General features: G+C 40.7%; 1 protein-coding gene across 6 annotated transcripts in view; it reads left to right on the forward strand.

Annotated features, from left to right (window-relative positions):
• The window catches only part of FMNL1 (formin like 1), a 112,998-nt gene that overhangs the window by 59,403 nt on the left and 30,965 nt on the right, over positions 1–22,630 (forward strand). For 2 of the 6 annotated variants that reach the window (XM_060781174.2, XM_060781176.2), the window contains exons 5-10: positions 7,359–7,442; positions 10,539–10,673; positions 13,484–13,612; positions 15,023–15,131; positions 17,039–17,115; positions 18,095–18,188. In XM_060781174.2, coding sequence (XP_060637157.2) covers positions 7,359–7,442; positions 10,539–10,673; positions 13,484–13,612; positions 15,023–15,131; positions 17,039–17,115; positions 18,095–18,188 — 628 coding nt within the window. The remainder of the gene's footprint in view (positions 1–7,358; positions 7,443–10,538; positions 10,674–13,483; positions 13,613–15,022; positions 15,132–17,038; positions 17,116–18,094; positions 18,189–22,630) is intronic. The other 4 variants (XM_060781177.2, XM_060781180.2, XM_060781178.2 and 1 more) reach the window with 3 other exon arrangements.

A 22,630-nucleotide genomic window follows, 5' to 3' on the forward strand; every position in this document is an offset into this window, starting at 1 on the left:
AAATAATAAAATAATAATTTAAAAAGAGGAAGGGAGTAAGAGGGGAGAAAGGGAATGTAGCAGGAGGTTTAAGTAATGGTTTTTCTTTTAGTGTGAGCTTTCATGGATATAAAGCCACTTATTTAGGTGACAAATAAGCCACTTTTACACTGCCATATAAAATCCACATTATCTTCTTTGAACTGGATTATATTGGCATTGTAGACTCATATAATCCAGTTCAAAGAAGATAATCTGCATTGTCTGCTTTGATAATCTGGATTATATGGCAGTGTAAAAGGGGGAATAGAGTGATGCTCTTATCCTTCCTTTTGTTTAGGGATACTTGAGAAAGCCAGTTATCATCTTGATGAATTGCCTTCCACCCAGGGCTTGTAAAAGTTTCATTTTAGGACTACAACTCTCAGAACCTCCCAGCCACCGTGTCCAATGAGAATTGTGTTTGTTGTGCAGAGGGACAATGTTTTGTTCTTGGATATTTTTTCCTACTATGCTCCTTTTTGCATGTTCCATGAAGACAAATGGGGAAAAGGGAAGGGGCTGCAGTCAAACAAACCAAAGGAAGGATGATGTAGTCCATGCTCCAGTCTTCTAGGACAAAGAAGAATTGGGTTCTTTCCAAGAGTTTGGCAGGAAATGGGGCAGCAGATAAGAAAACCGGGGCATGAAAATACCCCACAAATCTAATATAAAATGCTTTCCCCTTTCAGAGAATTTCAGATTAGCTTGTGTGTGTATGTGCTTTCAAGTTATCTTGTGATCCCGTGAATTTTGTAAGGTTTTCTTATGCAAGAAATCTTCAAGAGGTAATTTGTTACTGCTTTCCTCTGAAATGTATCTTATAGAATTCATAAGCAATCTTCCATCCAAGTACTAACTAGGGCTGATCTTGCTTAATTTCCAAGATCAGCACATCTGGTGTCTTCAGTATATATGGGCCAGTGACTCGCCTATCACACTTCAAATTCTTCTATCTTAAACTACACTGCTTGTTGCGGCCTTCTTCAACATGGCGATGCTCTCCATATGTGTTAGGCTACACTTAACTTTGCGTAAACACTTTTTTATTTTTGCCAGAAGGCCTGCAGAAAAGCTTTTCTGAGGTTTTGGAGAACTGCGGTCATCATTAAAGGGCCTAGCCTCTGCCTCACTAGAACTTGAGATTGCTAAGCAAAATGTGTGATGTATTCACATATGTGAATATTTTCATTAAAATCTTGCCACTAGAACTATGGGTTGCATTTGTGACATGTACGAAAATGAACAAAAAATTCCCCATGACCCTTGAACAATGCCATTTCAGATATAAAAAGGAAATTTTATCCATTGTCCTCGACATTAACAATATATGGTAGAAGAGAGGGAGGCATGGCAATGCTGCTGAGCCTGCTACACCTTCTCCCCAAATTAAAGTGTTCATTGTAACTTGTTGCTTCCACACTCCACATAATACTATTCAGTGTTTTCCTAAGATCTTGAACAACTGAGGAAGAGCTGCAAATAGCTTAACATTGTCCACACTTACTGACCAAAGTCCCTTGTATGGTGAGACACAGTAAAAAGTTTTCATAAATTTCTACTTCTTTGGTGCAATAGCAACAGAGGTTCTGACTAGATCTACCAACAGTTGTGCCACTCATTATATTTTAATCACATTTCAGCCATTTGTGATGAGCAAGAGAAGGTTAGATATCAGTATAACCATGATTTGACCCTCTTTTGCTATTCATATACAGCATCTAATGTACAATTGAATGTAATGCACACTTCAATTTTTAAAACCCTGAAACAAAACAAAAAAAGTATTTGCTGCCGAATGTAATGTGCAGCAGCAAAAGGCGCACTCTTTGTAATATGCCTTTTACAGTTGGTTCCTGTTTAGAATTCCTTCTTTAAAAACAATTGTGTTAGAACACCAAAGCTTTCAGCAATTGTTAAAAAATGGCGGTTGGCAATTGGATATCTTGAAAAGAAGTCAAAAGTAGATTTGAAGATCGCCATAAAGGGGATTCAGTGAAAGAAGACACGTGGGTAGTTGTAGGTTAGTTATGTGATCCATACAGAGTGGTGTCGGAGGTCACAGGGGTTGGGTTCACGGGTGTGGGGTTAGAGGGACAATAAATGTTAATGTATTATAACTGTACAGTCAAAGTTGATTTTTTACATGTTTAATGAGCGCTGACTGTATACCATTCTGCAAATTTGCATACTCTTTTGTATATCTTTTTTTTTCCTTTTTTTTCTTTTTTTCTCTTTCTTTTTTGTTTTTTACTTATTTCGGTTTTTTCTTTGGTGTCGGTTTTGTTTTCTGTATGCAAACCAATAAAAAAAAGGGGGGAAGCAATTGAAAAGAAACCTCGGGATGCATCTATGCTACAGAATGAATCCACTTTAACTGCCTTGGTTCAATGCTATGGGGTCATGGGGGCTGTAGTTTGACAAGGCCTTGAGCCTTCTTTGCCAAAGAGTCCGGATGCTTCATTAAACTACAAATTCCAGGATTACATAGTACTGAGCTATGACAATTAAATTACAGATTTTATATTTCAAATAGAAGTTCCAGGTGCTCCTGAAGCTGCTTCTCCTATTGCTTTGGCTCAGCACTAAGATTACCCTATTACACAAATCTAATGTGCACCCTGATTTTGGCAAGGTAATTTAGCCAAAAAAGATGAGTGTTAGATTCAAGTAAAATGTAGGTAATAGTGGTTGTTTGCCTGTAACTTGGGATAAGCATACAAGTATGTAATCATGAAGGAAGGCCTTTACTAAAGTGTGTGAGGTGGTTTACGTTAGGAAATAGTAATGAAAGAATTATTTAATTGCTCATTCTTTATGTGACTGGCATGTCAAGAGTGTGGTAGCTCCCCAAATGATTGCTTGCCTCCAGTCCAAGAACAAGATAATACAAACAATTCTTATTGACATTTTCTCAATCTGTGCTAAAATGACTCTGTTCAAAAGGATCATCCATCCAATGCTCTCAATTCTTAAAATCCATGAAGTAAGGCAACGGGTCTCCTAATTTGTCCATGCAATTTTCACAAAAGTAAACTATCAATGCATACCAGATTCTGCAGGTATTATTTCAGAGGAAGGAACTGGTAAAACCATGTCTTGAGTATGTAGCGTTTTAGAGGGACATTGACTGAACAGCAATTTGACTGACGAGACTGTTTTGTTGTCTTAATACTTGTTGATGTATTGTTTTAATTATGATTTATGTATAATTGTGGTTTTTCTATTGTAATTGTTTATATTGGCATCGTATCGGTGCCCAATGTAAGGCATTGAATTTTGCCATTATTTATGTGTAAAACCGCTTTGAGTCCCCCCAGGGGTAAGAAAGATGGTATATAAATACTGTAAATAAATAATAAATAAATTGAGTATTTTTTACCTACAAAAACCCTATGAAATTAATTGGATTATCATACGTCTGCAGCAACCTGAAGGCACATAGACACACACTCGCTCTCTCACAGATGTGTAAATCCTTCAAAGTTTAGTTATGAAACTGAACACTTCCTGTACCTTTAACGGTTGTCTTGAACAGGAACTTTAGTATGTGTTGTTTCCCATGTAACCAAGTAACAAGCTACACCCATTGAAATTTCCTTTTCTACACAAGCATTAAAGCTGCAGGAGACATCTCCCAAAAAGACATCTCTCGCATGCAAGGAGGAACCCCCCCCCCTTCCACAGTTTCTCATATGAGACTGGCAGAATGTATATCACCTAGAGGGAAGGAGTCTTCTTGTAAAATAGCTTAGGCATTGAATTGTACTGAATAGTCTCCTTTTTACTGGTAGGATGGTGGCCAGCAACATCATCATGATAGGATCTTTAGAATCAAGAACTATGCAGGGTCTAAACTGGAAGATCGTAGGGAGCAAAGATTGAAAGTTGTCTGCCCTTAATCTATGAGTTAGATTTGTATATTTCTCTTCCCCTTCTACCCCCAGCTAGAAAGAGAAGAAAAATATACATAACATCCTGTTTTGTAACAAATAGTATATAAAAATGGGAGGAGGGATACAAAATAAAAAGTAAGTAGAACAAATGCGCACCTTGGTACCTTCAAGCAGAACAAAAATCAAAAGTCTATTAAGAGTTGGTTAACATGACTTTTTAAATGTTAATGGTTCTTGTGAAGGAGTCCCCGGTGGCGCAGTGGGTTAAACCCTTGTGCCAGCAGGATTGATGACTTGAAGGTTGGGTTGCTGACCTGAAGTTTGCCGGTTCGAATCCAACCCATGGGGAGCACAAATGAGCTCTCTCTATCAGCTCCAGCTCCTTATGGGGACATGAGAGAAGCCTCCCACAAGGATGCTAAAAACATCCAAAAACATTCAGGTGTCCCCTGGGCAACATCATTGCAGACGGACAATTCTCTCACACCAGAAGCAACTTGCAGTTTTTCAAGTCACTCCTGACGCTACAAAAATAAGTGAACATACATATCAGTGTGGCTTTGGTTGATTAACTACCCAACTTCCTTTGCCAATAGTGGAGCCATGCCCCCATCACCCTGGCATCCCTTTTTGTGCCCTATGGGAGCAATTTGAGGTTTGTGGCAAAAGTCTGGGCCCTCTGCCGAGAAGGTGACCCTAGCATGTTGGAGGCAGCAGCTGACATCATTAACGACAGTATTGTATGCAGGCTAATTAACAGCTTAGACGGAGAAGCATTTATCTCCCTGGATTGATTGCCTGCCAAGCAAGTCAGAATGTAAAAGCGAACAGTGGAAACCAGCATGCTCAGGACGTGCCAGCGTTTTGTGACAAAATGTATTGTTGTGCCTGACATAGTGCAAAAGAAAGAGCAAATTGTACACAGGAGGGGGCCACGGTACCTGTACTGCAGGAGATGTGCGCATGTGTGTTGTAGTCCTGTGATAAGAGAACCAAGTTGCTTTTTTTCTCATGACCCATTTTTGTAATCTGCATGTGCTCCATATATTGGCTAGGATGTACTTTTTGACTTTAAAATCATTCTCTTCCATTTTCTGTCCCATGTTGACAACATTCACAAACAACACCAAATTGCTACTGATTGCAAGGCCAATCTGAGTCCCCTTCAGGGTGAGAAGTGCAGGATATAAATACAGTAAATAATTTTTATTTATTTTTATTTATCGTGTCAGGAGCAACCAGACATTTGTATTACATTTTTAACAAAACAAACAAACAAACAAACAGAAAAAACACAAAGTTTGCAAGCTTGGTAGTTGATTAAATGTCCTTTGACCAGTATCTGGCCACTTGGAGTGCCTCTGGTGTTGCCGCAAGAAGGTCCTCCATTATGTATGTAGCAGGGCTCAGGTTGCATTGCAGCAGGTTGTCAGTGGTTTGCTCTTCTCCACACTCACATGTCGTGGATTCCACTTTGTAGCCCCATTTCCTAAGGTTGGCTCTGCATCTCGTGGTGCCAGAGCGCAGTCTGTTCAGCGCCTTCCAAGTCGCCCAGTTTTCTGTGTGCCCAGGGGGAAGTCTCTCATTTGGTATCATCCATGGATTGAGGTTCTGGGTTTGAGCCTGCCACTTTTGGACTCTCGCTTGCTGGGGTGTTCCAGCGAGTGTCTCTGTAGATCTTAGAAAACTATTTCTTGATTTAAGTCATTGACGTGCTGGCTCATACCCAAACAAGGGATGAGCTGGAGATGTCACTGCCTTGCTCCTTTCACTATTGGCTGCTACTTCCCAGTGGATGTCAAGTGGTGCAATACCGGCTAGACAGTGTAGTTTCTCCAGTGGTGTAGGACGCAGACACCCTGTGATAATGCGGCATGTCTCATTAAGAGCCACATCCACTGTTTTAGCGTGGTGAGATGTGTTCCACACTGGGCATGCATACTCAGCAGCAGAGTAGCATAGCGCAAGGGCAGATGTCTTCAATGTGTCTGGTTGTGATCCCCAGGTTGTGCCAGTCAGCTTTCGTATGATATTGTTTCTAGCACCCACCTTTTGCTTGATATTCAGGCAGTGCTTCTTGTAGGTCAGAGCATGGTCCTATTTACCTGGGTAGATTTAGCTACCATTGCGAAAAAATATTGGGCAATTACAAATTGTATGATTGAGGTCAAATTTACGTTGACCCTTAGAGAAACCTGAGACTGTTCAGGTTGTTTCTTTATTAGACCATGTCATCTGCAAGAGGATCAGATGTCACAGGGCTGGGGAATGTGTGTCACTCCAGGTGTTTTTGGATTGCAGCTCCCGTCAGCCATACCCACCAAAGCCAGTAGTGAGAAATTAAAACAGTTGTGGTCCAACAGTATCTGCAGGAATATACATTCCCCAGCTCCAAGTTAGTTGAAAAGGTCAGCACTGTATGAAATCAAGGCACAGTATTCATATGAGAAATGGATTGCAATGACTACAAATCAGAATAAAAACAAATCCAAATTATATAGTCTGAAAAAAAAGAAAAAAAAACTGGTGTACATTACTGTAATTACAATCCATTGTACCCTAGCAATAGCACTATGAATTTTCTGGTAGCAGAATCCACACCTCGTTTTCTGTAGAATTTCAAGTGCCAGCCAGTTTATATTTGTGATTATTTTTCATGCAAAGGATGGCCACGCTTGTGTAATGGGTGAAATTCACCCAGATGGCATTATTCATGATTCACGGTGTAAATAAGTGTTTTCATGGGGAAAATTGACCATGAATACCACTGAGCATAATGGGGGAGGGGGAGAGCCATGCAAGTCTGATCTAATGGAAGAATGTGAGAGTTGGGATGGAGCTCAAAAATCCCTCTTTGGTTTAGGAACTACCAATCCACACATTGAGATTGGGGGGGGGGGGGGTCAAGAAATCTTGCGAAGTAACTTCGAAAAGGTGTGTGGTTTCTGGGCTGTATGTATGTGTTCTAGCAGCATTTTCTCCTGATATTTCACCTGCATCTATGGCTGGCATCTATCTTAAAGATGCTAGCCACAGATGCAGGTGAAACATCAGGAGAAAATGCTGCTAGAACACATACATACAGCCCAGAAACCACACAACAACTCAGCAATTCTGACCATGAAAACCTTTGACAATAACTTTGAAAGGTTGATATGTCACAAGCATTTTTATCTGTCTACATATACATAATAAACCTTTGGGGAAACGTTAGCATCCCAAAAGGGTGAGCGCCTGGGGAGTGGACTAACTTTCTTGTATATTACAAAAATGCCCTATAAAAGCATTTCCTAAGCATTGACAAGTAAATTAAGTAAATATGGGCATGGCATTCTGGAATAAGATAAGAGAAAGATAACTGGGGAAAGTCAAGTGTGCTTTTTCCTATTTTTTATTGAAACAGAAATGGCGTTACATGTTTTTTCTCCTTCCTTCCACTTCCAGCTGGGTCCAGGAATTCCTGAATGAAGAAAACAAGGGCCTTGATGTCTTGGTGGACTACCTTGCCTTTGCCCAGTGCTCTGTCACGTAAGTCACTGCTGTTTGTTAGCTGGAAGAGTGTGGATAATTGAGAATTAAAGGAGGATTGTGATGGGCTTTCCATGTTTCACCACTATTGTGGGCTGTGATCCAGCATGGAATTTCAGTATGTATATGTACCCAGCATTACATGTACAGGGAAGGCTAGGAGTAAGAGAGCTGATTTGTCTCAGTACCTTACACTTACCAGGTGAACATTTGTCACTTTGAAGCTCTTTTAAGAGGAAAATAACTTATAAATAAATATAATAATACAATAATAATTCCTGTGCTGATGCAGAATGTGTGGAAACTTCTTTCAATTAATCAAAATGGTTTGCCTATATGACATTCATGGAATTTTTTTTGTAAAAGTAAGAGACCCCCGGTGGCGCAGTGGGTTAAAGCACTGAGCTGCTGAGCTTGTTGATCGAAAGGTCGCAGGTTCGATTCCGGGGAGCGGTGTGAGCTTCCGCTGTCAGCTCTAGCTTCTGCCAACCTAGCAGTTTGAAAACATGCAAATGTGAGTAGATCAATAGGTACCGCTCCGGCGGGAAGGTAACGGTGCTCCATGCAGTCATGCCGGCCACATGACCTTGGAGGTGTCTACGGACAACGCTGGCTCTTCGGCTTAGAAATGGAGATGAGCACCACACCCCAGAGTCAGACATGACTGGACTTAATGTCAGGGGACTACCTTTACCTTTTTAAGAGAAGTCTTAAAACACACTTGGACCCACAGAGCTAATTTTCCTTACTTCTTTGGATCTTGGCCATACATTTCATTTTATATATCGACCAGGTGACAAACTGTCTTTGAAAGCTCCAATTTGTGAAATCTAACCCCTGTTTTATGATCCTTCCTTTCTGTTATTTAAAATCACTTCTTTGGCACTGGTTTAGGCCAGAACAGCTGTGGAGAATTTCTGAAATGATCCACTGATATTATGTAAATGCCAAGAATGGAAATAATTTCTCCAAGTCCTAGTAGACACAAGGAATTACACAAACGCTAGATGTTATTTGGCCAAAATTGTGTTTCATGCTGGAAAACAAATTTCACTCCATATGACATCATTCCAGGTACAATACCTGGGTATGTAATGTCAGCTTATCATTCTTGACAACTATTATTCCTTGTTGCCTAGGCTTCCACTGTTTGTGCATGGCGTGGCAAGACAAAAATAATGCACATAACAAAAATGACTTAATGCAATTTCCATTAATTGAGTTGATTGCATGCAGTCCATGGTACAAGAAGACAGGTTTCTGCAAAGAGCTCTGTTCAAGGGATTAACATGCTTCTGGCACCAGCACCATCTTTCAGTCCTGCGCCCCCAGTGGCGCAGTGGGTTAAACCCCTGTGCTGGCAGGACTGAAGACCGATAGGTCGCAGGTTCGAATCCGGGGAGAGCGCAGATCAGCTCCCTCTATCAGCTCCAGCTCTCCATGCGGGGACATGAGAGAAGCCTCCCACAAGGATGGTAAAAACATCAAAACATCCAGGCGTCCCCCTGGGCAACGTCCTTGCAGATGGCCAATTCTCTCACACCAGAAGCGACTTGCAGTTTCTCAAGTCACTCCTGACACGACAAAAAAAGTCCTGGAAAACTAGCAGTAGGCAACAGTGGCCTCTTTTCAGGCAGCCTTGGCCAATCTTCAGAGCCCCTGTAAACTATTTTCTGGCAAAAGCATTCACCATTCTCTGGGGTCCTGCCAGGTGGGAGAGAGAAGGGATGGCAGAGAGAAAAATGGGTGGCAGAACGAGGTGGAGGGAGAGAGGAAAGAAATAGTGTCATGTAGTTTTGTCCCTACTGCTGCTTCACATAGTTGTACAGGTTTGGAAAGATCAAACCTTAAGGAATGTTGGGGGTGGGATTTCACTGTTCACCCAACTGTTTCACTCACTGCTAACTTTATAGGAAGTAATTCCTAGTTTGAGAATTATTCCACTTACTGCAGTGCTAGGATGTTATTAAGACAGAACTTTTATTGTGAAATTGCTCTACCAAATACAGTGGGGACAGGTGTTGTTTTCTTCCATTTGTGAATTTCGATGCTTTCCCACTGCTTTTTCCATCTTTTTTTCCTTCAAAAAACAGTTAAGTATGGATAGATGGACTAAAGTCCAGACTCTATAATCCCAGAGCAACCAGTCAAAAGTATGCATGCTGCTGTTTGATTGGTAGCTTTAAAAAACCTCCATCTGGAAGAGCCCTAGGAGACAAGAGAGCTTTAAGGAATTCATGACTGTCCCACAGTGAAATGAGCATCTGATTCTGTGCAAAGTGCTCAGGCTTTAAGCCACACTCCTTTCTCATTCGTTTCTTCCTAGAAGTGATACCATGGAGGACTGACATTCTGTTCAAATTGAACTATTATACTTGCTTATTTTGCATAATATCTCCATGAAAAACAAGGAAACACAAAAGCAAGCAAATATCACCTGCATAATTCCTCTGCCTACATATTTTCAAATTATTCTACATAATCATGAGAAGTGAAACACTCTTTTCAAGAGCATCTAAAGAGGGGAAGGCTGAGACATGATCTCAATAGAGCTACATCAGTACCTTGGAGAGCAATCTTGCTCTCTGTGCTAGATAAGAAACTAGGCATGAACCATGTTTGCTTGAATGCTGCTTTTGAAGGGTGTGTATGGTTCTTGGTAGTTAAATAAGTTTCAAACCTCTTAAATCCACAATGCAGTCATGCTTCTAGTGTCAGCCTCTTTTTCTATCAATCCCACTGCTTTCCTTCAAATTCACCCTTTGATGCACATCTAGCATCACAATGTAAGAAAAGTCCTGCTGGATCAGTAGAAAGGCATATCTAGTTTAGCACCTACTTCATCCAGTGGATGAGCAGTTGCCTATGAGAAGCCTACAAGCAAGATCTGAGTATAGTTGTACCCTCCATCTTGTGAAAGCACACTGCCACGAATACTGGAAGTCATATATAGACATTTTGAGTAATACCAGTTGCTGGTTTTTCTCTCCATGAAGGTCTACAATGCCCTTTTATAACTGTCCAAGTTGGCAGCCCTCACTACACCTTGTGCCTGTGAATTCCACAGTTTAACTGTTTTCATGTGTGTGGCTCCAGGTATGATATGGACAGCACTGACAATGGGAGTCCTGGGTCCGACAAGGGGAGACCCCTGGACAGATCCATGGAAGACCTCAGCAGAAACAGCTCCCCCACGCAGGGCTCCACCAAAACAAGGCACTTCACTGTCAGGTAACCAAGTCAAAACCGGGTAGTATTTCCTAGTCCCACTCACCAATAATGGAGTGCAGCATATGAACCTAAGGGGGAGGTGACACTATGTTTTTACTTCCCACCACACACTGTGCATGCACATTCACTTTCAGTGAGTTAGATTAGTTTTTTCAGTTTTCAAAGCACCCTCCTTCAATCAAATGTATGTCATCTTCTTTTGTATTTCACCAATGCAAAATTTACATGGAAGAACATCTTCCATTACAAACGAGGATGAAGACATTTTAATTCATGGTCATCTGCCACTTTGCATTCCCCCCTCTCCTGCAAACAATACCAAATTAAAGCTTTGAACAATAGAAAACAGTTATCTCAGGTGAACAAGCTGGTTAGGTAGAAGTTGTTTACTTGAGCAAAATGATTTCTACAAGTCTCAGATTAGCTATTGTTAGTTTGTGTACTTGTAAATATGCTTCTAACCATAGTATCTCTCTCATGAATTACATTTAGAAATTACAAAATTAAGAATTTCTGCTGCTGATTCTGTTTAAGTAAGGTGGTCATTAGAAAAGAAGTAAAAAAGTAATTAATTATAACTTTATATGCATTACTTACTGCCTTTAGATTACTTCAGATTAGTTTTATAATAAGAAATGGGGTCCTCCATGTACTACAGTGCCCATGAACTCTGTCCATCATAATAAAAGATGGGAGGGACAATCCAACATGATCTGTTTCCCAGGCATATCTTATTATTTATTTATTATTTATTTATTACTTGCACTTGTTAACCGCCGCTCTCAGCCCTAGGGCGACTCGTGGCGGTGTACAAAACATAGAGAAAACAACAATTTACAATGATTCAAGACCACAACACAGCATCTTACTAATACAAACATCTAATTAAACTAAAAATCCGCTTCGTCTTATTTTGGGTCATAATCAATCTCATGGTCGTAGTCCATTCCGGTCGTCATTCCGATAACATAGCACTCAGTTGAAGGCCTTCTCGAAGAGCCATGTTTTCAGGCCCTTACGGAAGGCCATAAGGGAGGGCGCCTTAAACTATGACACACACCCGAGCACTTTCAGCTGATTGCTGGAACTGTATGATTCCATTCATGTGTTTCCCAGCCTCAATTTGTAAAATGAAAAGCATTGTGTCTCCTTGTCAGAGCAAGCAGATGCATGGAAACTGCTGGCTTGCTTGCATGCATGGCTTCCTCCTCAGCATGCATATAAGTTTACCAGGCAGGGACTGAATTTTAGTCTGGAAGCATTTCAAGCATCCACCCACATAGCTGCTGTCAAATTTTAATATATTGTAGTAGATCAACCAGTATGGCGGTCTGCAAATCCAGCAAAACAATCCAGAAGAATGGCAAAGTCTTAGAAACCCTATGCTAGTTAGTCAGATACTTATCTTCCACATAATCCTCATTACTGCCCTCAAAGCATACTGCCTTCTCACCATTCCTGCCTCTCCCTCACTGTTTTTAGCACTTGGGGCTTGATCATGCTGCCTACTTACTTCCATTCTGACAAATGTCAGTTTCTGGTTTTCTGTTCTCTCTCTCGAATTGCCCTGTGTCTGCTGTCACTCTTTGACTTTCTCCTCATTCTAACCCCACACTTTTTTTGCACGCCTCCTCTGGGACAACACTTCACGGTAGGTACCCAGTCTGTGCTCCTCTGGTATGGGTGGGGAAGAGGAGCAATATGACAATGAAACATAGCTTGCTTGTAGTTTGGGCTCATTGGATCATAAGGGAGACAGAAAGAATTGATGTAATGGACATTGTGGGACACTGAGTTGTCATATGTTGCACTCATGATATTTTTGAAAAGGTACATCTCTGTCTCTCTCAGTCTCTCCCTCCTTCCCAATCCATTCTCTTTTCTTTCTCTCTTACTCTGTCTGGGAGACATATAATAAATAGAGACTCTGGACATCTTTTGGTCTTACTTATAGACAGTATAGCCAGGGCACTGAGGGTGCCTTCCATGTTTTGTTGATATGAAAATAATTTAATTTGTGTCTGTGGCAGCAGAGGCTGTTTTGTCCTACTTGTACAAAAAAAGATAAAAACAAAATGGACACAACCTCAAAAGATTAGAGGGGTGGGACCTGGGGCTCAGAGCGCAATCTGCTGGCAATAGATAATGAATGCCCTTTGATACAGCTTGTAAACTTCTTTTTAAGACAAATTAATATAATGAAATGCTGAAGACATACATAACTGGGCAATTATAGGATGATGCTCTTGCTCCTTGAACATCATCCTGTTACTGCTGCTAAATTATGCAAATCACGATGTTATGACTATTGTTACATGTATCATATATACCAGCACATTATATTTATTTTTCTTTATCTTTCCAAATTCTGTTTCCACTTGAGGCTAAATCAACCCTTACAGGCAAGGGAAGCCTTTCTGTGGCTCTAAGGTATTTAATGACATGAAGCTTACCTTGGGTGAACTTCTCGATATGTCCCATTACCCTCTAAAATGTATCAGATTCACAACAGATAATCCACAAAGGAAAGAGTGTGTGTCAGAAGCCATTCACACTAAAGAATGAAGGATAGAGAACAATATTTTGTGGGAAAGTAGCAGTGAAGAGCTACAGTTCTTTGCTGAATTTGACCAAAGGCTGGGGAAATTCTTTCAAGGTTGTATAGGTTATGGATAAACTCTTCTCCTTGTGGTTCCCAAACAGATACTTTCTCCCCAAGGTTGAGGGATGGAAGGGTGGGGAAGCGTCCACCTGAAGCGTCCTATTTTTCCCTCCTGTCCTACAGGGTTGCAATCTTCCACCTCCTTCAGGTGTTGCCATTTGAATCAGCAGATCCAAACATTCTTTCAACAAGTCCACCCAAGCGTCCCCTCCTCCAGCACCCCCGGGAGCGAGCAGGACTGTAAGCCCAGGCCACCTGTCAACTCCTACTCACCCCGGTGAGCCTTTCCTCCCCACACTTCACCAGAGACGTCCCCTGTGAATGCAGCCAGAGGGCATGTCAGGCTTGGCCAGGCGAGAGCATGCTCCCCCACCTCCTTGAGCTTTTGTGTTCATTGCCCAGATACAGAACGTTAGGAGCCCTTTAAGCAGTGTGGTCTGGAAATTTGCACTGTAAATAAAAATAAATCAATACATTTGCAAAAAGCCCAGGTTATATGATCTGAAAAGAGTTCTGTAACTGGAATAAATTTTATAAATCTGGGGCATTTGCAGATTTGTGCATGCTTTTTTATTTATTTGAGTTGCACTATCCTGTTTTGGCACTATTTGTGTGTGTATGTGTGTGGTTTCTTTCTTTTCTTTGCTGCAGGTTTCTTTTGTGTGTGTTGTCATATACAAGGAATTGGAACTGATGTGCAGAGAAAGTGGAAAGGGAATATGGTACCACTGAGGGCAGAGACTAGACTAAGTTGAACAAAGCAGGCTTAAACATGCTCATCCTGTAGCCCTTTCAGTGTTTAGTCAACATAGCCTATGTGTGTTTTAGGTTTTTTTTATTTGGGTCATGAGAAACTATTTCTGATGCTGTGACTGAAAGCTCAGATATTTAGGATCTGAACAGTGAGCATCATTTTAACCATATTTACTTACATATAAGAACCTCATGTATAAGTCGATGAGAAGTTTTGGGGGCCCAAATTAGATTCTGATATGACCTGTTGGTATGTTGAGGGCTATTCAGCAGAGAGAGGAAAGTGGCAGTGCTGACTTGAGGTATCAGCTGCCACCACCATTTAAATGAATTGGCAATTGAAAAGACCAGAAGTGGTTCCATGGCAGAGGAAGCAAAGGAGGCCAGTGCTTCTTTTAGCGTGTGGATTAGGGTCTCACCACTCTGCTCAAAGATGATATGTTTTTAGATAAGTCGGAAAGTATAGAACTGATATTGACCTGTAGATTAGTTGATCTAGTTTTTTTGGATTTACATTTCAACTTATACATGAGCGTGTGCACAGCCTTGTCACTGGCTTTCCAAGAAATATGACCCTACTGTGATAATCTCAAGCATTTTTTTTTCTGGAGCCCACCCTCCATGGCCTGCTGAATCTTCCTGTCCTTGTCTCTTTGCTAAGGTTGTTGGGATGGTGGTGCTCCAAGAACAGGGCAAGGATTTTTTATTGATCACAACATCTGCCAGACAGTCTTTGAACTGATGACTTAAAGGCAAAGAGATCTTACGTTGCTGCCCAACCTTATCCTCTCCATCCCCACCACCCGCCGCAATTTATTGCTTCCCAAACCTTTGGTGTTGTTATTATCTTCATGCTGTTGTGAAATCTGGTGTGGTTTGTGGCATCCTTTCTCATTCAGTTGTCCCTTCCCCTCCAAATTTATTTCTACCTCAGAATCAATACGGCACACAGTAGGAAAGCGCTGAGGAACTCACGCATTGTCAGCCAGAAGGATGATGTCCACGTTTGCATCATGTGTCTCCGTGCCATCATGAATTATCAGGTGACTGAGGGCAATCATGGGAAAATGGGGTGAAGGGCATCCTGAAAGTTATACAATGATGAAAACTAGGTTAAAAATCGCCTATATGGATGTGGTCGGGTGGAGACAGAAAAGCTTTGTGACCTGCAAGGGCATCAATCCATGACATCTCAAAGTAGGGCTGACAAAGATGCAAAGGTTGGGAAAGTTTATTTTAAACTCAGTGGATTCTTGAAGTTATAGACCAAAAATGTAAACTCTCCAGGTTTTGGAAAGTTTCATGTGTGAAAGCTTGGAAATTGTCACCAGTCAGTGCAAACAATCTCTATATAAATAAAAATGTAATGTTCGTTTGTGGGATTAACATAACTCAAAAATCACTGGACGAATTGGCACCAAATTTGGACACAATACATCTATCAGGCCAACAAGTGACCATCACTCATAAAAACACTGAAAAACACAGCAGAAGGGACTTAAAAAGCCAAAAAAACAAAAAAATACATTACAACGCATGCGCAAAACCACATATATATGCACAAACACACATAAACATTACACAAATATATATACACACAAAATACATATACACAGCCTGGGCCACAGCAACACATGGTAGGAGATGGCTAGTAATTATTAAATGGATAAGTAATTTGATATGATCGAAGGAAGTGTTGCGTATTTTCCCGGAGTGGCATACAAATCTATGTAGCTGAGTTTGAGCCAGCATGTTGGCTTTCCAACAGGCAGCAGATGTACAAGGCATCAAGCAAAGTCATCTCCTTTCTCAAGCTGGTGCCATCCAGCTGTGTTACACTATAATGAGAGCTTGGGAAAGAGCCAGTAGTTATGTGGGCTGAAGTACACTTGGAGTTGTACTCCAAAAATTACTTTTCCAAATTCAGACTACATATATAATTCCCCTATTTTCTAGCCAGTCAGATTAAGGAAGGCTGTAGCTTTTTGCATATATATAGTCTAGATGTTTATTCTCTCAGTTTCTTTTTTAATAGGATTTCAGATATTGTTATGAAAGAAATTTGGGGAGGTGGGGAATTGAGAATATTATTTGAATTGCCTTTAAAAATCTAGATGAAAATTTCCAGTATCCAGCTATTGCATATGCGCTTAAATCTGCTCTTAATTCTGAACTGTTGTAGGCTGGCTTTCAGAAGGAGTAATGCAGGAAGTGGTCCCTTTGAGATGCTAAAGTGTTTACAGGCATACATGCATGGATATTAATATGGTCTTTCAAATATATCCTGACACTTTTGTGTCAGTAGAACTTTTTTAAGTTTTTTGTAGTTGTTTAGAAGCATGGAGTAGTTGGGATGGTGCTTTCCAGTTACTGCTGGCATGGGTACATGGCTGGGAATAATGGGATATGGTGATTAACAGGTTGCTTTCCCCATTGGACAGCTTTAAGAAGGACAGATGTATTACTATCTAGAAGACATTAGAGCTAAGCAGGACTTGAATGCGTAGAGGCAGTTTATCTTTGCATATCAGTTTGTGGAGGCAAACTAAGTGAGAGGCTTCTTGCCTTCATGTTCTTTGTGTGGGCTGCTTGATTGTAAATCGCCACAGAGTTGACTTGCTGATCCCACTCATCTATCTGTATGTTATAATCTCTACCTCAGAACAAGTGTAGCAGTTAGGATGCTGGGAAGTGACTTGGTAGATTTGGATTTGAGTCCTCATTGGGCCATGAAGAGCGGGTCACTATTTCTCAGCCTGCCTTAAATAACAAGCTTGCTGTGAGGATTAAGTGGGAAAGAAGAGAGCCATCTTTTCTAGCGAATGTCTTGTGCTCAATAAAAGAAAGGTAGTTAAGTAACATATAGAGAAAAATATTGTTTGATCATACTGCCACCTCATTTCTCTGAGTTTATTTGGCCTCCTAATTTCCTTTCTCTCCCACCCATTAGTCTGGCTTCAGCCTTGTAATGAACCACCCTGCCTGTGTCAATGAGATCACTCTCAGCCTCAACAACAAGAACCCCAGGTGAGAATTCTGACTTTCAAAGAAGTATTCTATTCCATTGAAGCATCAACAGGGTGTTTCAAAATGACTGACCCATTTTCAAAGCAGTATACAGTATTTAACGATGGCAACATGTTACAGTTACACACACGGTTTAATTAATTCTCAGGTTATCAAATTTTACTAACCACTTTGAGCCAGAAACAAATCTAAAAAATAATATCTCATTAGGAGTATCTCATCTTGCCAACAGCTGCTTCTAGGAGCTGTTTGTGCACTGCGAGAGGCATCTAACAGTAATTTAAAACTCAATGCCCTACCCTTTCAAGGAGTCAAAATTTCATTCATGGCAAATGTAGCTATTTTAAATTGGGTCTATCTTTTTTAAACATCCCGTATTCCATGTGAAAGATTTAAATTCTTAGTTCAATATGAATTTTACAATGTTTGGCAAAGTCGTGGAATTTTTTGGACTACAAATCCCATTCTGTGAATGGGTCCTGGAAATCATAGTCCAAAACTGTTTTCAATCTCTAACATATTTTACCATAAACAGATTTGTAAATGGTTTAAAAATATTTTTACTAATATTTCATTGTAAGTAATGAAATTATAGTTAGATTCAGGTGTCATACTACCCATTTTCCTAACTAAACGTGTCTCATATATAAACACATTTTTGCATGTGACACACACACACACACACACACACATATGTAGACTTGTTTTCTAAGTTGCAAAATCCAAGCGATAATTGTGTTCTAATTGATATAGATGCCCACAAAGTTTCACTTTACTTCAAAGTGGAGAGCTAAGAAAACCTATTTGCATCCCTGCTTGCTACTACTATTCTTCTCTGATTTCTAAAAAGAGTCTTGCAGAGGTCCATCCTGTGAGCTTACATCAGCCATTGCTGCAGCTCTAGAAATTGAGAAAGGAATGGGCAAAGTTCTCTTCTAAGAGTAGGTAGATGCCTAACATCATGTTCTCACCATTACAGAACCAAAGCTCTTGTCCTTGAGCTGTTGGCTGCTGTTTGCTTGGTCCGAGGTGGGCATGACATCATTCTGGCAGCCTTTGACAACTTCAAGGAGGTATGTGAGCTCTATCTACTTTCTCTGATGCTGGTTCTAGCTAAAGCAATCTTTCACCAAACTTACTGCCCGACAAATGTGCAGCAAGTCATGAGTTAATTAAATAACTGAAAGTGTCATATGAGCCAAAACCATGGTGCATTAAGTTAATGTTGAAACACACTTTCATTAGAATTTACACTAAAAGATACAGCAGTTTAATATCACTTCAGGTTCTGTGGCTGCATACAGTAGCATCGATACTATATTTCAGAGGAGTCCTAGACCTGATTGACAGACAAATCCAAGGCAGAAGCCTAACTAACAGAGAAATACCAGACTACAAATAACAATATTGCATTGGAGTGAAGCAATGGCAACTAAAGTGGCATCAAGGTGTTGTAGCTGTGTAGTATAGATACACTCAGGACTTAACAATCTTTAGACCACAGCACATATTGTTCACTTAACATGAAAACAAGTGTAAACAAGCTCTGCTATGGTTGAGGGCCTTCCGCCTCATTTCGAGTGGGGATTTTATCGTTTGCCCCAAAGTTTTGTTCTGAGATGGAAGCAGGCACAGTATGCTGTACTCTGAGTTGCATCCACTGCTTCATTTTGCACGTTTTCTAGCCCATCCCTGTGTGAATCTGAATGCCTAGGAACATGCATTTTGGTGAAGTGTGAAAGCTGAGATTTTCAAGGCTTTCATGTCTGTCTAAATATGGAGTGTGTATTTGCTATGTAGTTTTAAATAGCTCTTAGAAATGGAAGCAGAAGATAATTTGGACGAGGCAGATATAGGTTGCGTGTGTGTGTGTGAATAGTAAGAATGAAAGCACCTGCTGTTTCTTTAGAACTAAACTAAACATGATGTGAAATTTGACTTGCATTTAACATTTAGTGTTCTTAAAAAACCCAAAAGTGAATCACATCAACTAGGGGAGGGTGATATTCCAGCAAATCAGAACGAAGAGAAAATGTAACTATGTCTTTCCATGCTCAGCCCTGAGGATATCCATCCTTTGAAACCAGGGCTTGCATTGGAAGAAAATCACATGCTGGTACTTATTTTGCGCTATGCTAAACTCATTGGGCATACCCAGAGGAATTGGGAAAGCCTTTGGAAATGAGATGTACTAAGTGAGTGAGTAGGAATAGAAGGGAAACCTGGGTCTTTAGTTTTCACACAGTTGCCTGTAAACTGATATAGGTAGCATTGACAAACAAACTGCTTAGGTTACATAGGATAAATTTGGCCATGCAGCAGGCGGTTTGCGCTACAGCCTTGAAGAGAGAGGAAACACCATATAGATAGGGAAAACCTGATCTCCCTCCTAATATGGTTGAGCAAATGGGGTTGGGAGAGGATTTCTGTTTCTGTTTGCATATGTAATTATCAGGGCTGTAGCCCAAAAAAAAATATTCGCACGCCGGGGGGGGGGGGTGTGAACGACTTTTTTTAGCGATTCATGAAGAGTAGATCTATAACAAAAACTAATTTAAATAGTATGGTTCAGTCTATATTTTGATGTAGACTTAATTAAATCAGTTTTGGATTTTAATTGCAAAGTTTCAAGTCTTAAAATAACTGAAAATGACTGGTAATAATTGGTAATTTACAGTTGCAAAAGAATACCACCACGTCTGCTGGAAACACTTGAAAACTGTGTCAATACACATTGACAGAAATCAGACTTCATCGATAAACTTCAGTGGACACTCAAGAGTATAAGTCCAGTCAGACTTTCTCGCCCCATTGTGCTTCTTTTTTTAAAAAGTAATTTTTATTAAGAATTTTTTGGTACAAAGATAAAAAAGGAGTAGGTAGGGGAAAAAGGAAAGAGAAGGAAGAGAAAGATATGGGTAGGGTAAAGGGGAATGTGAATGTGAATGTGAGTAGGGTAAAATAGGGGGGGACAAGGGGGAAGGTAAAAAACCAAAAAAAGGGGGGTGGCTTCTTCCGTTCTTCTCTACAAGGGTTTAAATTGTCTCTTATTGTCCTTATCCTCCCATCCCTATTTGTCTTCTCATTTTAAGCGGTGGTTTATTTCTCCTTCTGTTTTTTGAGGTGAAATTGTTAAATTAGTTTCACTTTGTTTTCTTTTAACCAGGCTGTCATGGTGCTTCTTATATATGTTTTAAAATGTTTAAGATTTGAAAACAACCTATATGCACACACATGCACACAGTTTAAATTGGCATATCAAAAAATCAAGATCAGTGACCCATACATATTATCAAATTCTTAGAAAGTACATAAAATACCTTTCATCTGGTACTTAATTCTTCAAAATCACTTGATAGTTTAGGAGAAATTAAAGTATAATCTTTTGAAGCAAGCACAAATTATCACAGTTGTTATATACCTGGAAACATCATAAAGTGTATTTAAACTTAAGTTTTTCTTATGGAGTTTTTTGGGACTCCAATCCTCCAAATTGATGAGGCTTGGCATAAGACAGACACACAGCCCTAAAAGACACCATGGTGATAGTATGATAGCTGAGTCCGGAAACTCCGAGTGTTACGCACATTCTGCAACGATGGTTGTGAATAAGCAAAGGGACCATGTGGTCCAGAGAGGGGGCGGAGTGAGAGTGGTGAGAGCGGCACACTCAGGGCAGAAATATACTTCGTAGTTGCATTTAGTGGAAGGATAGAAAGGAGAGGAGGGTTAGGATAAGGTTTAGGGTAAGGGTTTGGGTTTGGGTTAGGGGTTAGGGGTTAGGGGTTAGGGTTAAGGTTCGAATAAGGGTTAGGGTTTTACCATTAAAGAACTCTTACATTCCTTCTATAATATCTGTGTCCAGCTTGGCTTACATTACCTCAGTCTGTCCGTCTGCCCCCCCCCCCCTGTCTCTGTCACACATTCCGTTCTGCATTGTGCAAACAGCGGTCCCAAAAGAGCAAAGTGGAAACAAAGTAACACTCAGAGCTTTCAGACCCAGCTATCATACTATTACCGACACCATAATGAATATAAGTAATATGAAGATTTATATTTAATCTGAGTGTGTGTATCTTACCCTATGGCTGAGTGTGACTGCTTAACTTCTGACAACTCCTCTCAAACACTGTATAAAATGGCACCCCCTGTGACAGCAAAGCAAACAGCCTTTTCCATGAGGGGCCCAACATGCAGTCTAGCATGAGGTGTAAATACAGTGAGATATTAACGATGAATATATAAATATGAAACATAGCATGGATTGAAAATTTGAACCCAAACCAGGCTGTTGGCCACATAATGAAGATTTATACTTCCGATAGTGTGTTCATACCTTGCCTTGAGGCCAAGACAGTTTGACTGCACAGCTTCCAGAACAGACCAGATCTAATAACTTCTATTTTGTTAGGCCATGATCTTGACCAAGCAGAACCTGGAGGGCCTCTCAGATACACCGGAAGACCACATAGTCCCCTCCAGAATGGTCCTAGCCTGAGGCAACAATAGCCCAAAGGCATGAAGCCCAGCATGAGTTCTGAACAAAATGGAGACCTTGCTTCCTAATATATTGGCAAAGGCAATAAAGCTGAACACCCTACTATCCTCTGGAAAAGATTAGGGGAGGGAGCAAGTAGGGAAAGGTCATTAGGAAGCTACCTCCTACCTCACGCTGAAGCAAAGACCACAGCAGGAGGGGGGAGAGCAGCCTCAACTAGCCTTCAGCTCCACCCCTGTCAACTGCCCCTACCAAGTCTGGTCATGAGGGCTTTCAAATCCACCCCCCCCCCCAGGTTGTGGGTGGGCCAACTTGGTTGCTTCCACTATATCAGCTATTGCTGCAAGTAATGACAGTGAATAAATTGGCAAAATTTGCTTGAGATAGTGCTTGCAGTTCTGGAGGGACTGGTTTAATTTTTGCTTCTCATACACTTAGCATGGGGATTTTGCTAATCAGTTAAAGCTCATGAGTAAACCATTTTTAACCTGAAATATTGGGGTGTGGGTGGGGTTGAACCCCCCCCCCCCCCGGTTACAGTCCTGGTCAGTATCTCTGTATTTCATTTGTATTTCATATTTCTTCCCCCCCTTAATCGATAGCAGAAACCCTACTTCAGCTATTTCAGGATGGGGTGGTGGACATTTATTTATTTACAGTATTTATATTCCACCCTTCTCACCCCGAAGTGGACTCAGGGCAGATCACAATGTACATATACATGGCAAACATTCTATGCCATTTTTGACATACAGGACATACAGACAGATAGAGGCCATTCAGCAGTTCTTCCATTTCGGATCTTAAAAGTTGCTCGATTTGGCCACAGGGGGAGTTGTCGCTTCGTCCACTATGACATTAAGACTTTTTGATCATAGTATTTCCTCCTTGCTCTCTGGCATTTTTATGGTGTCATAAATTAGCCTCCCCGCTTTAAGTGATCCCTAATTTCTCTACTCACAACTCACAGCTGTTTTCGACTGCTTAGGTCGATAGTGAGCTGGGCATTTTTAACAG

Source organism: Anolis sagrei, chromosome 6, assembly GCF_037176765.1.
Source record: "Anolis sagrei isolate rAnoSag1 chromosome 6, rAnoSag1.mat, whole genome shotgun sequence".
Taxonomy (NCBI): domain Eukaryota; kingdom Metazoa; phylum Chordata; class Lepidosauria; order Squamata; family Dactyloidae; genus Anolis; species Anolis sagrei.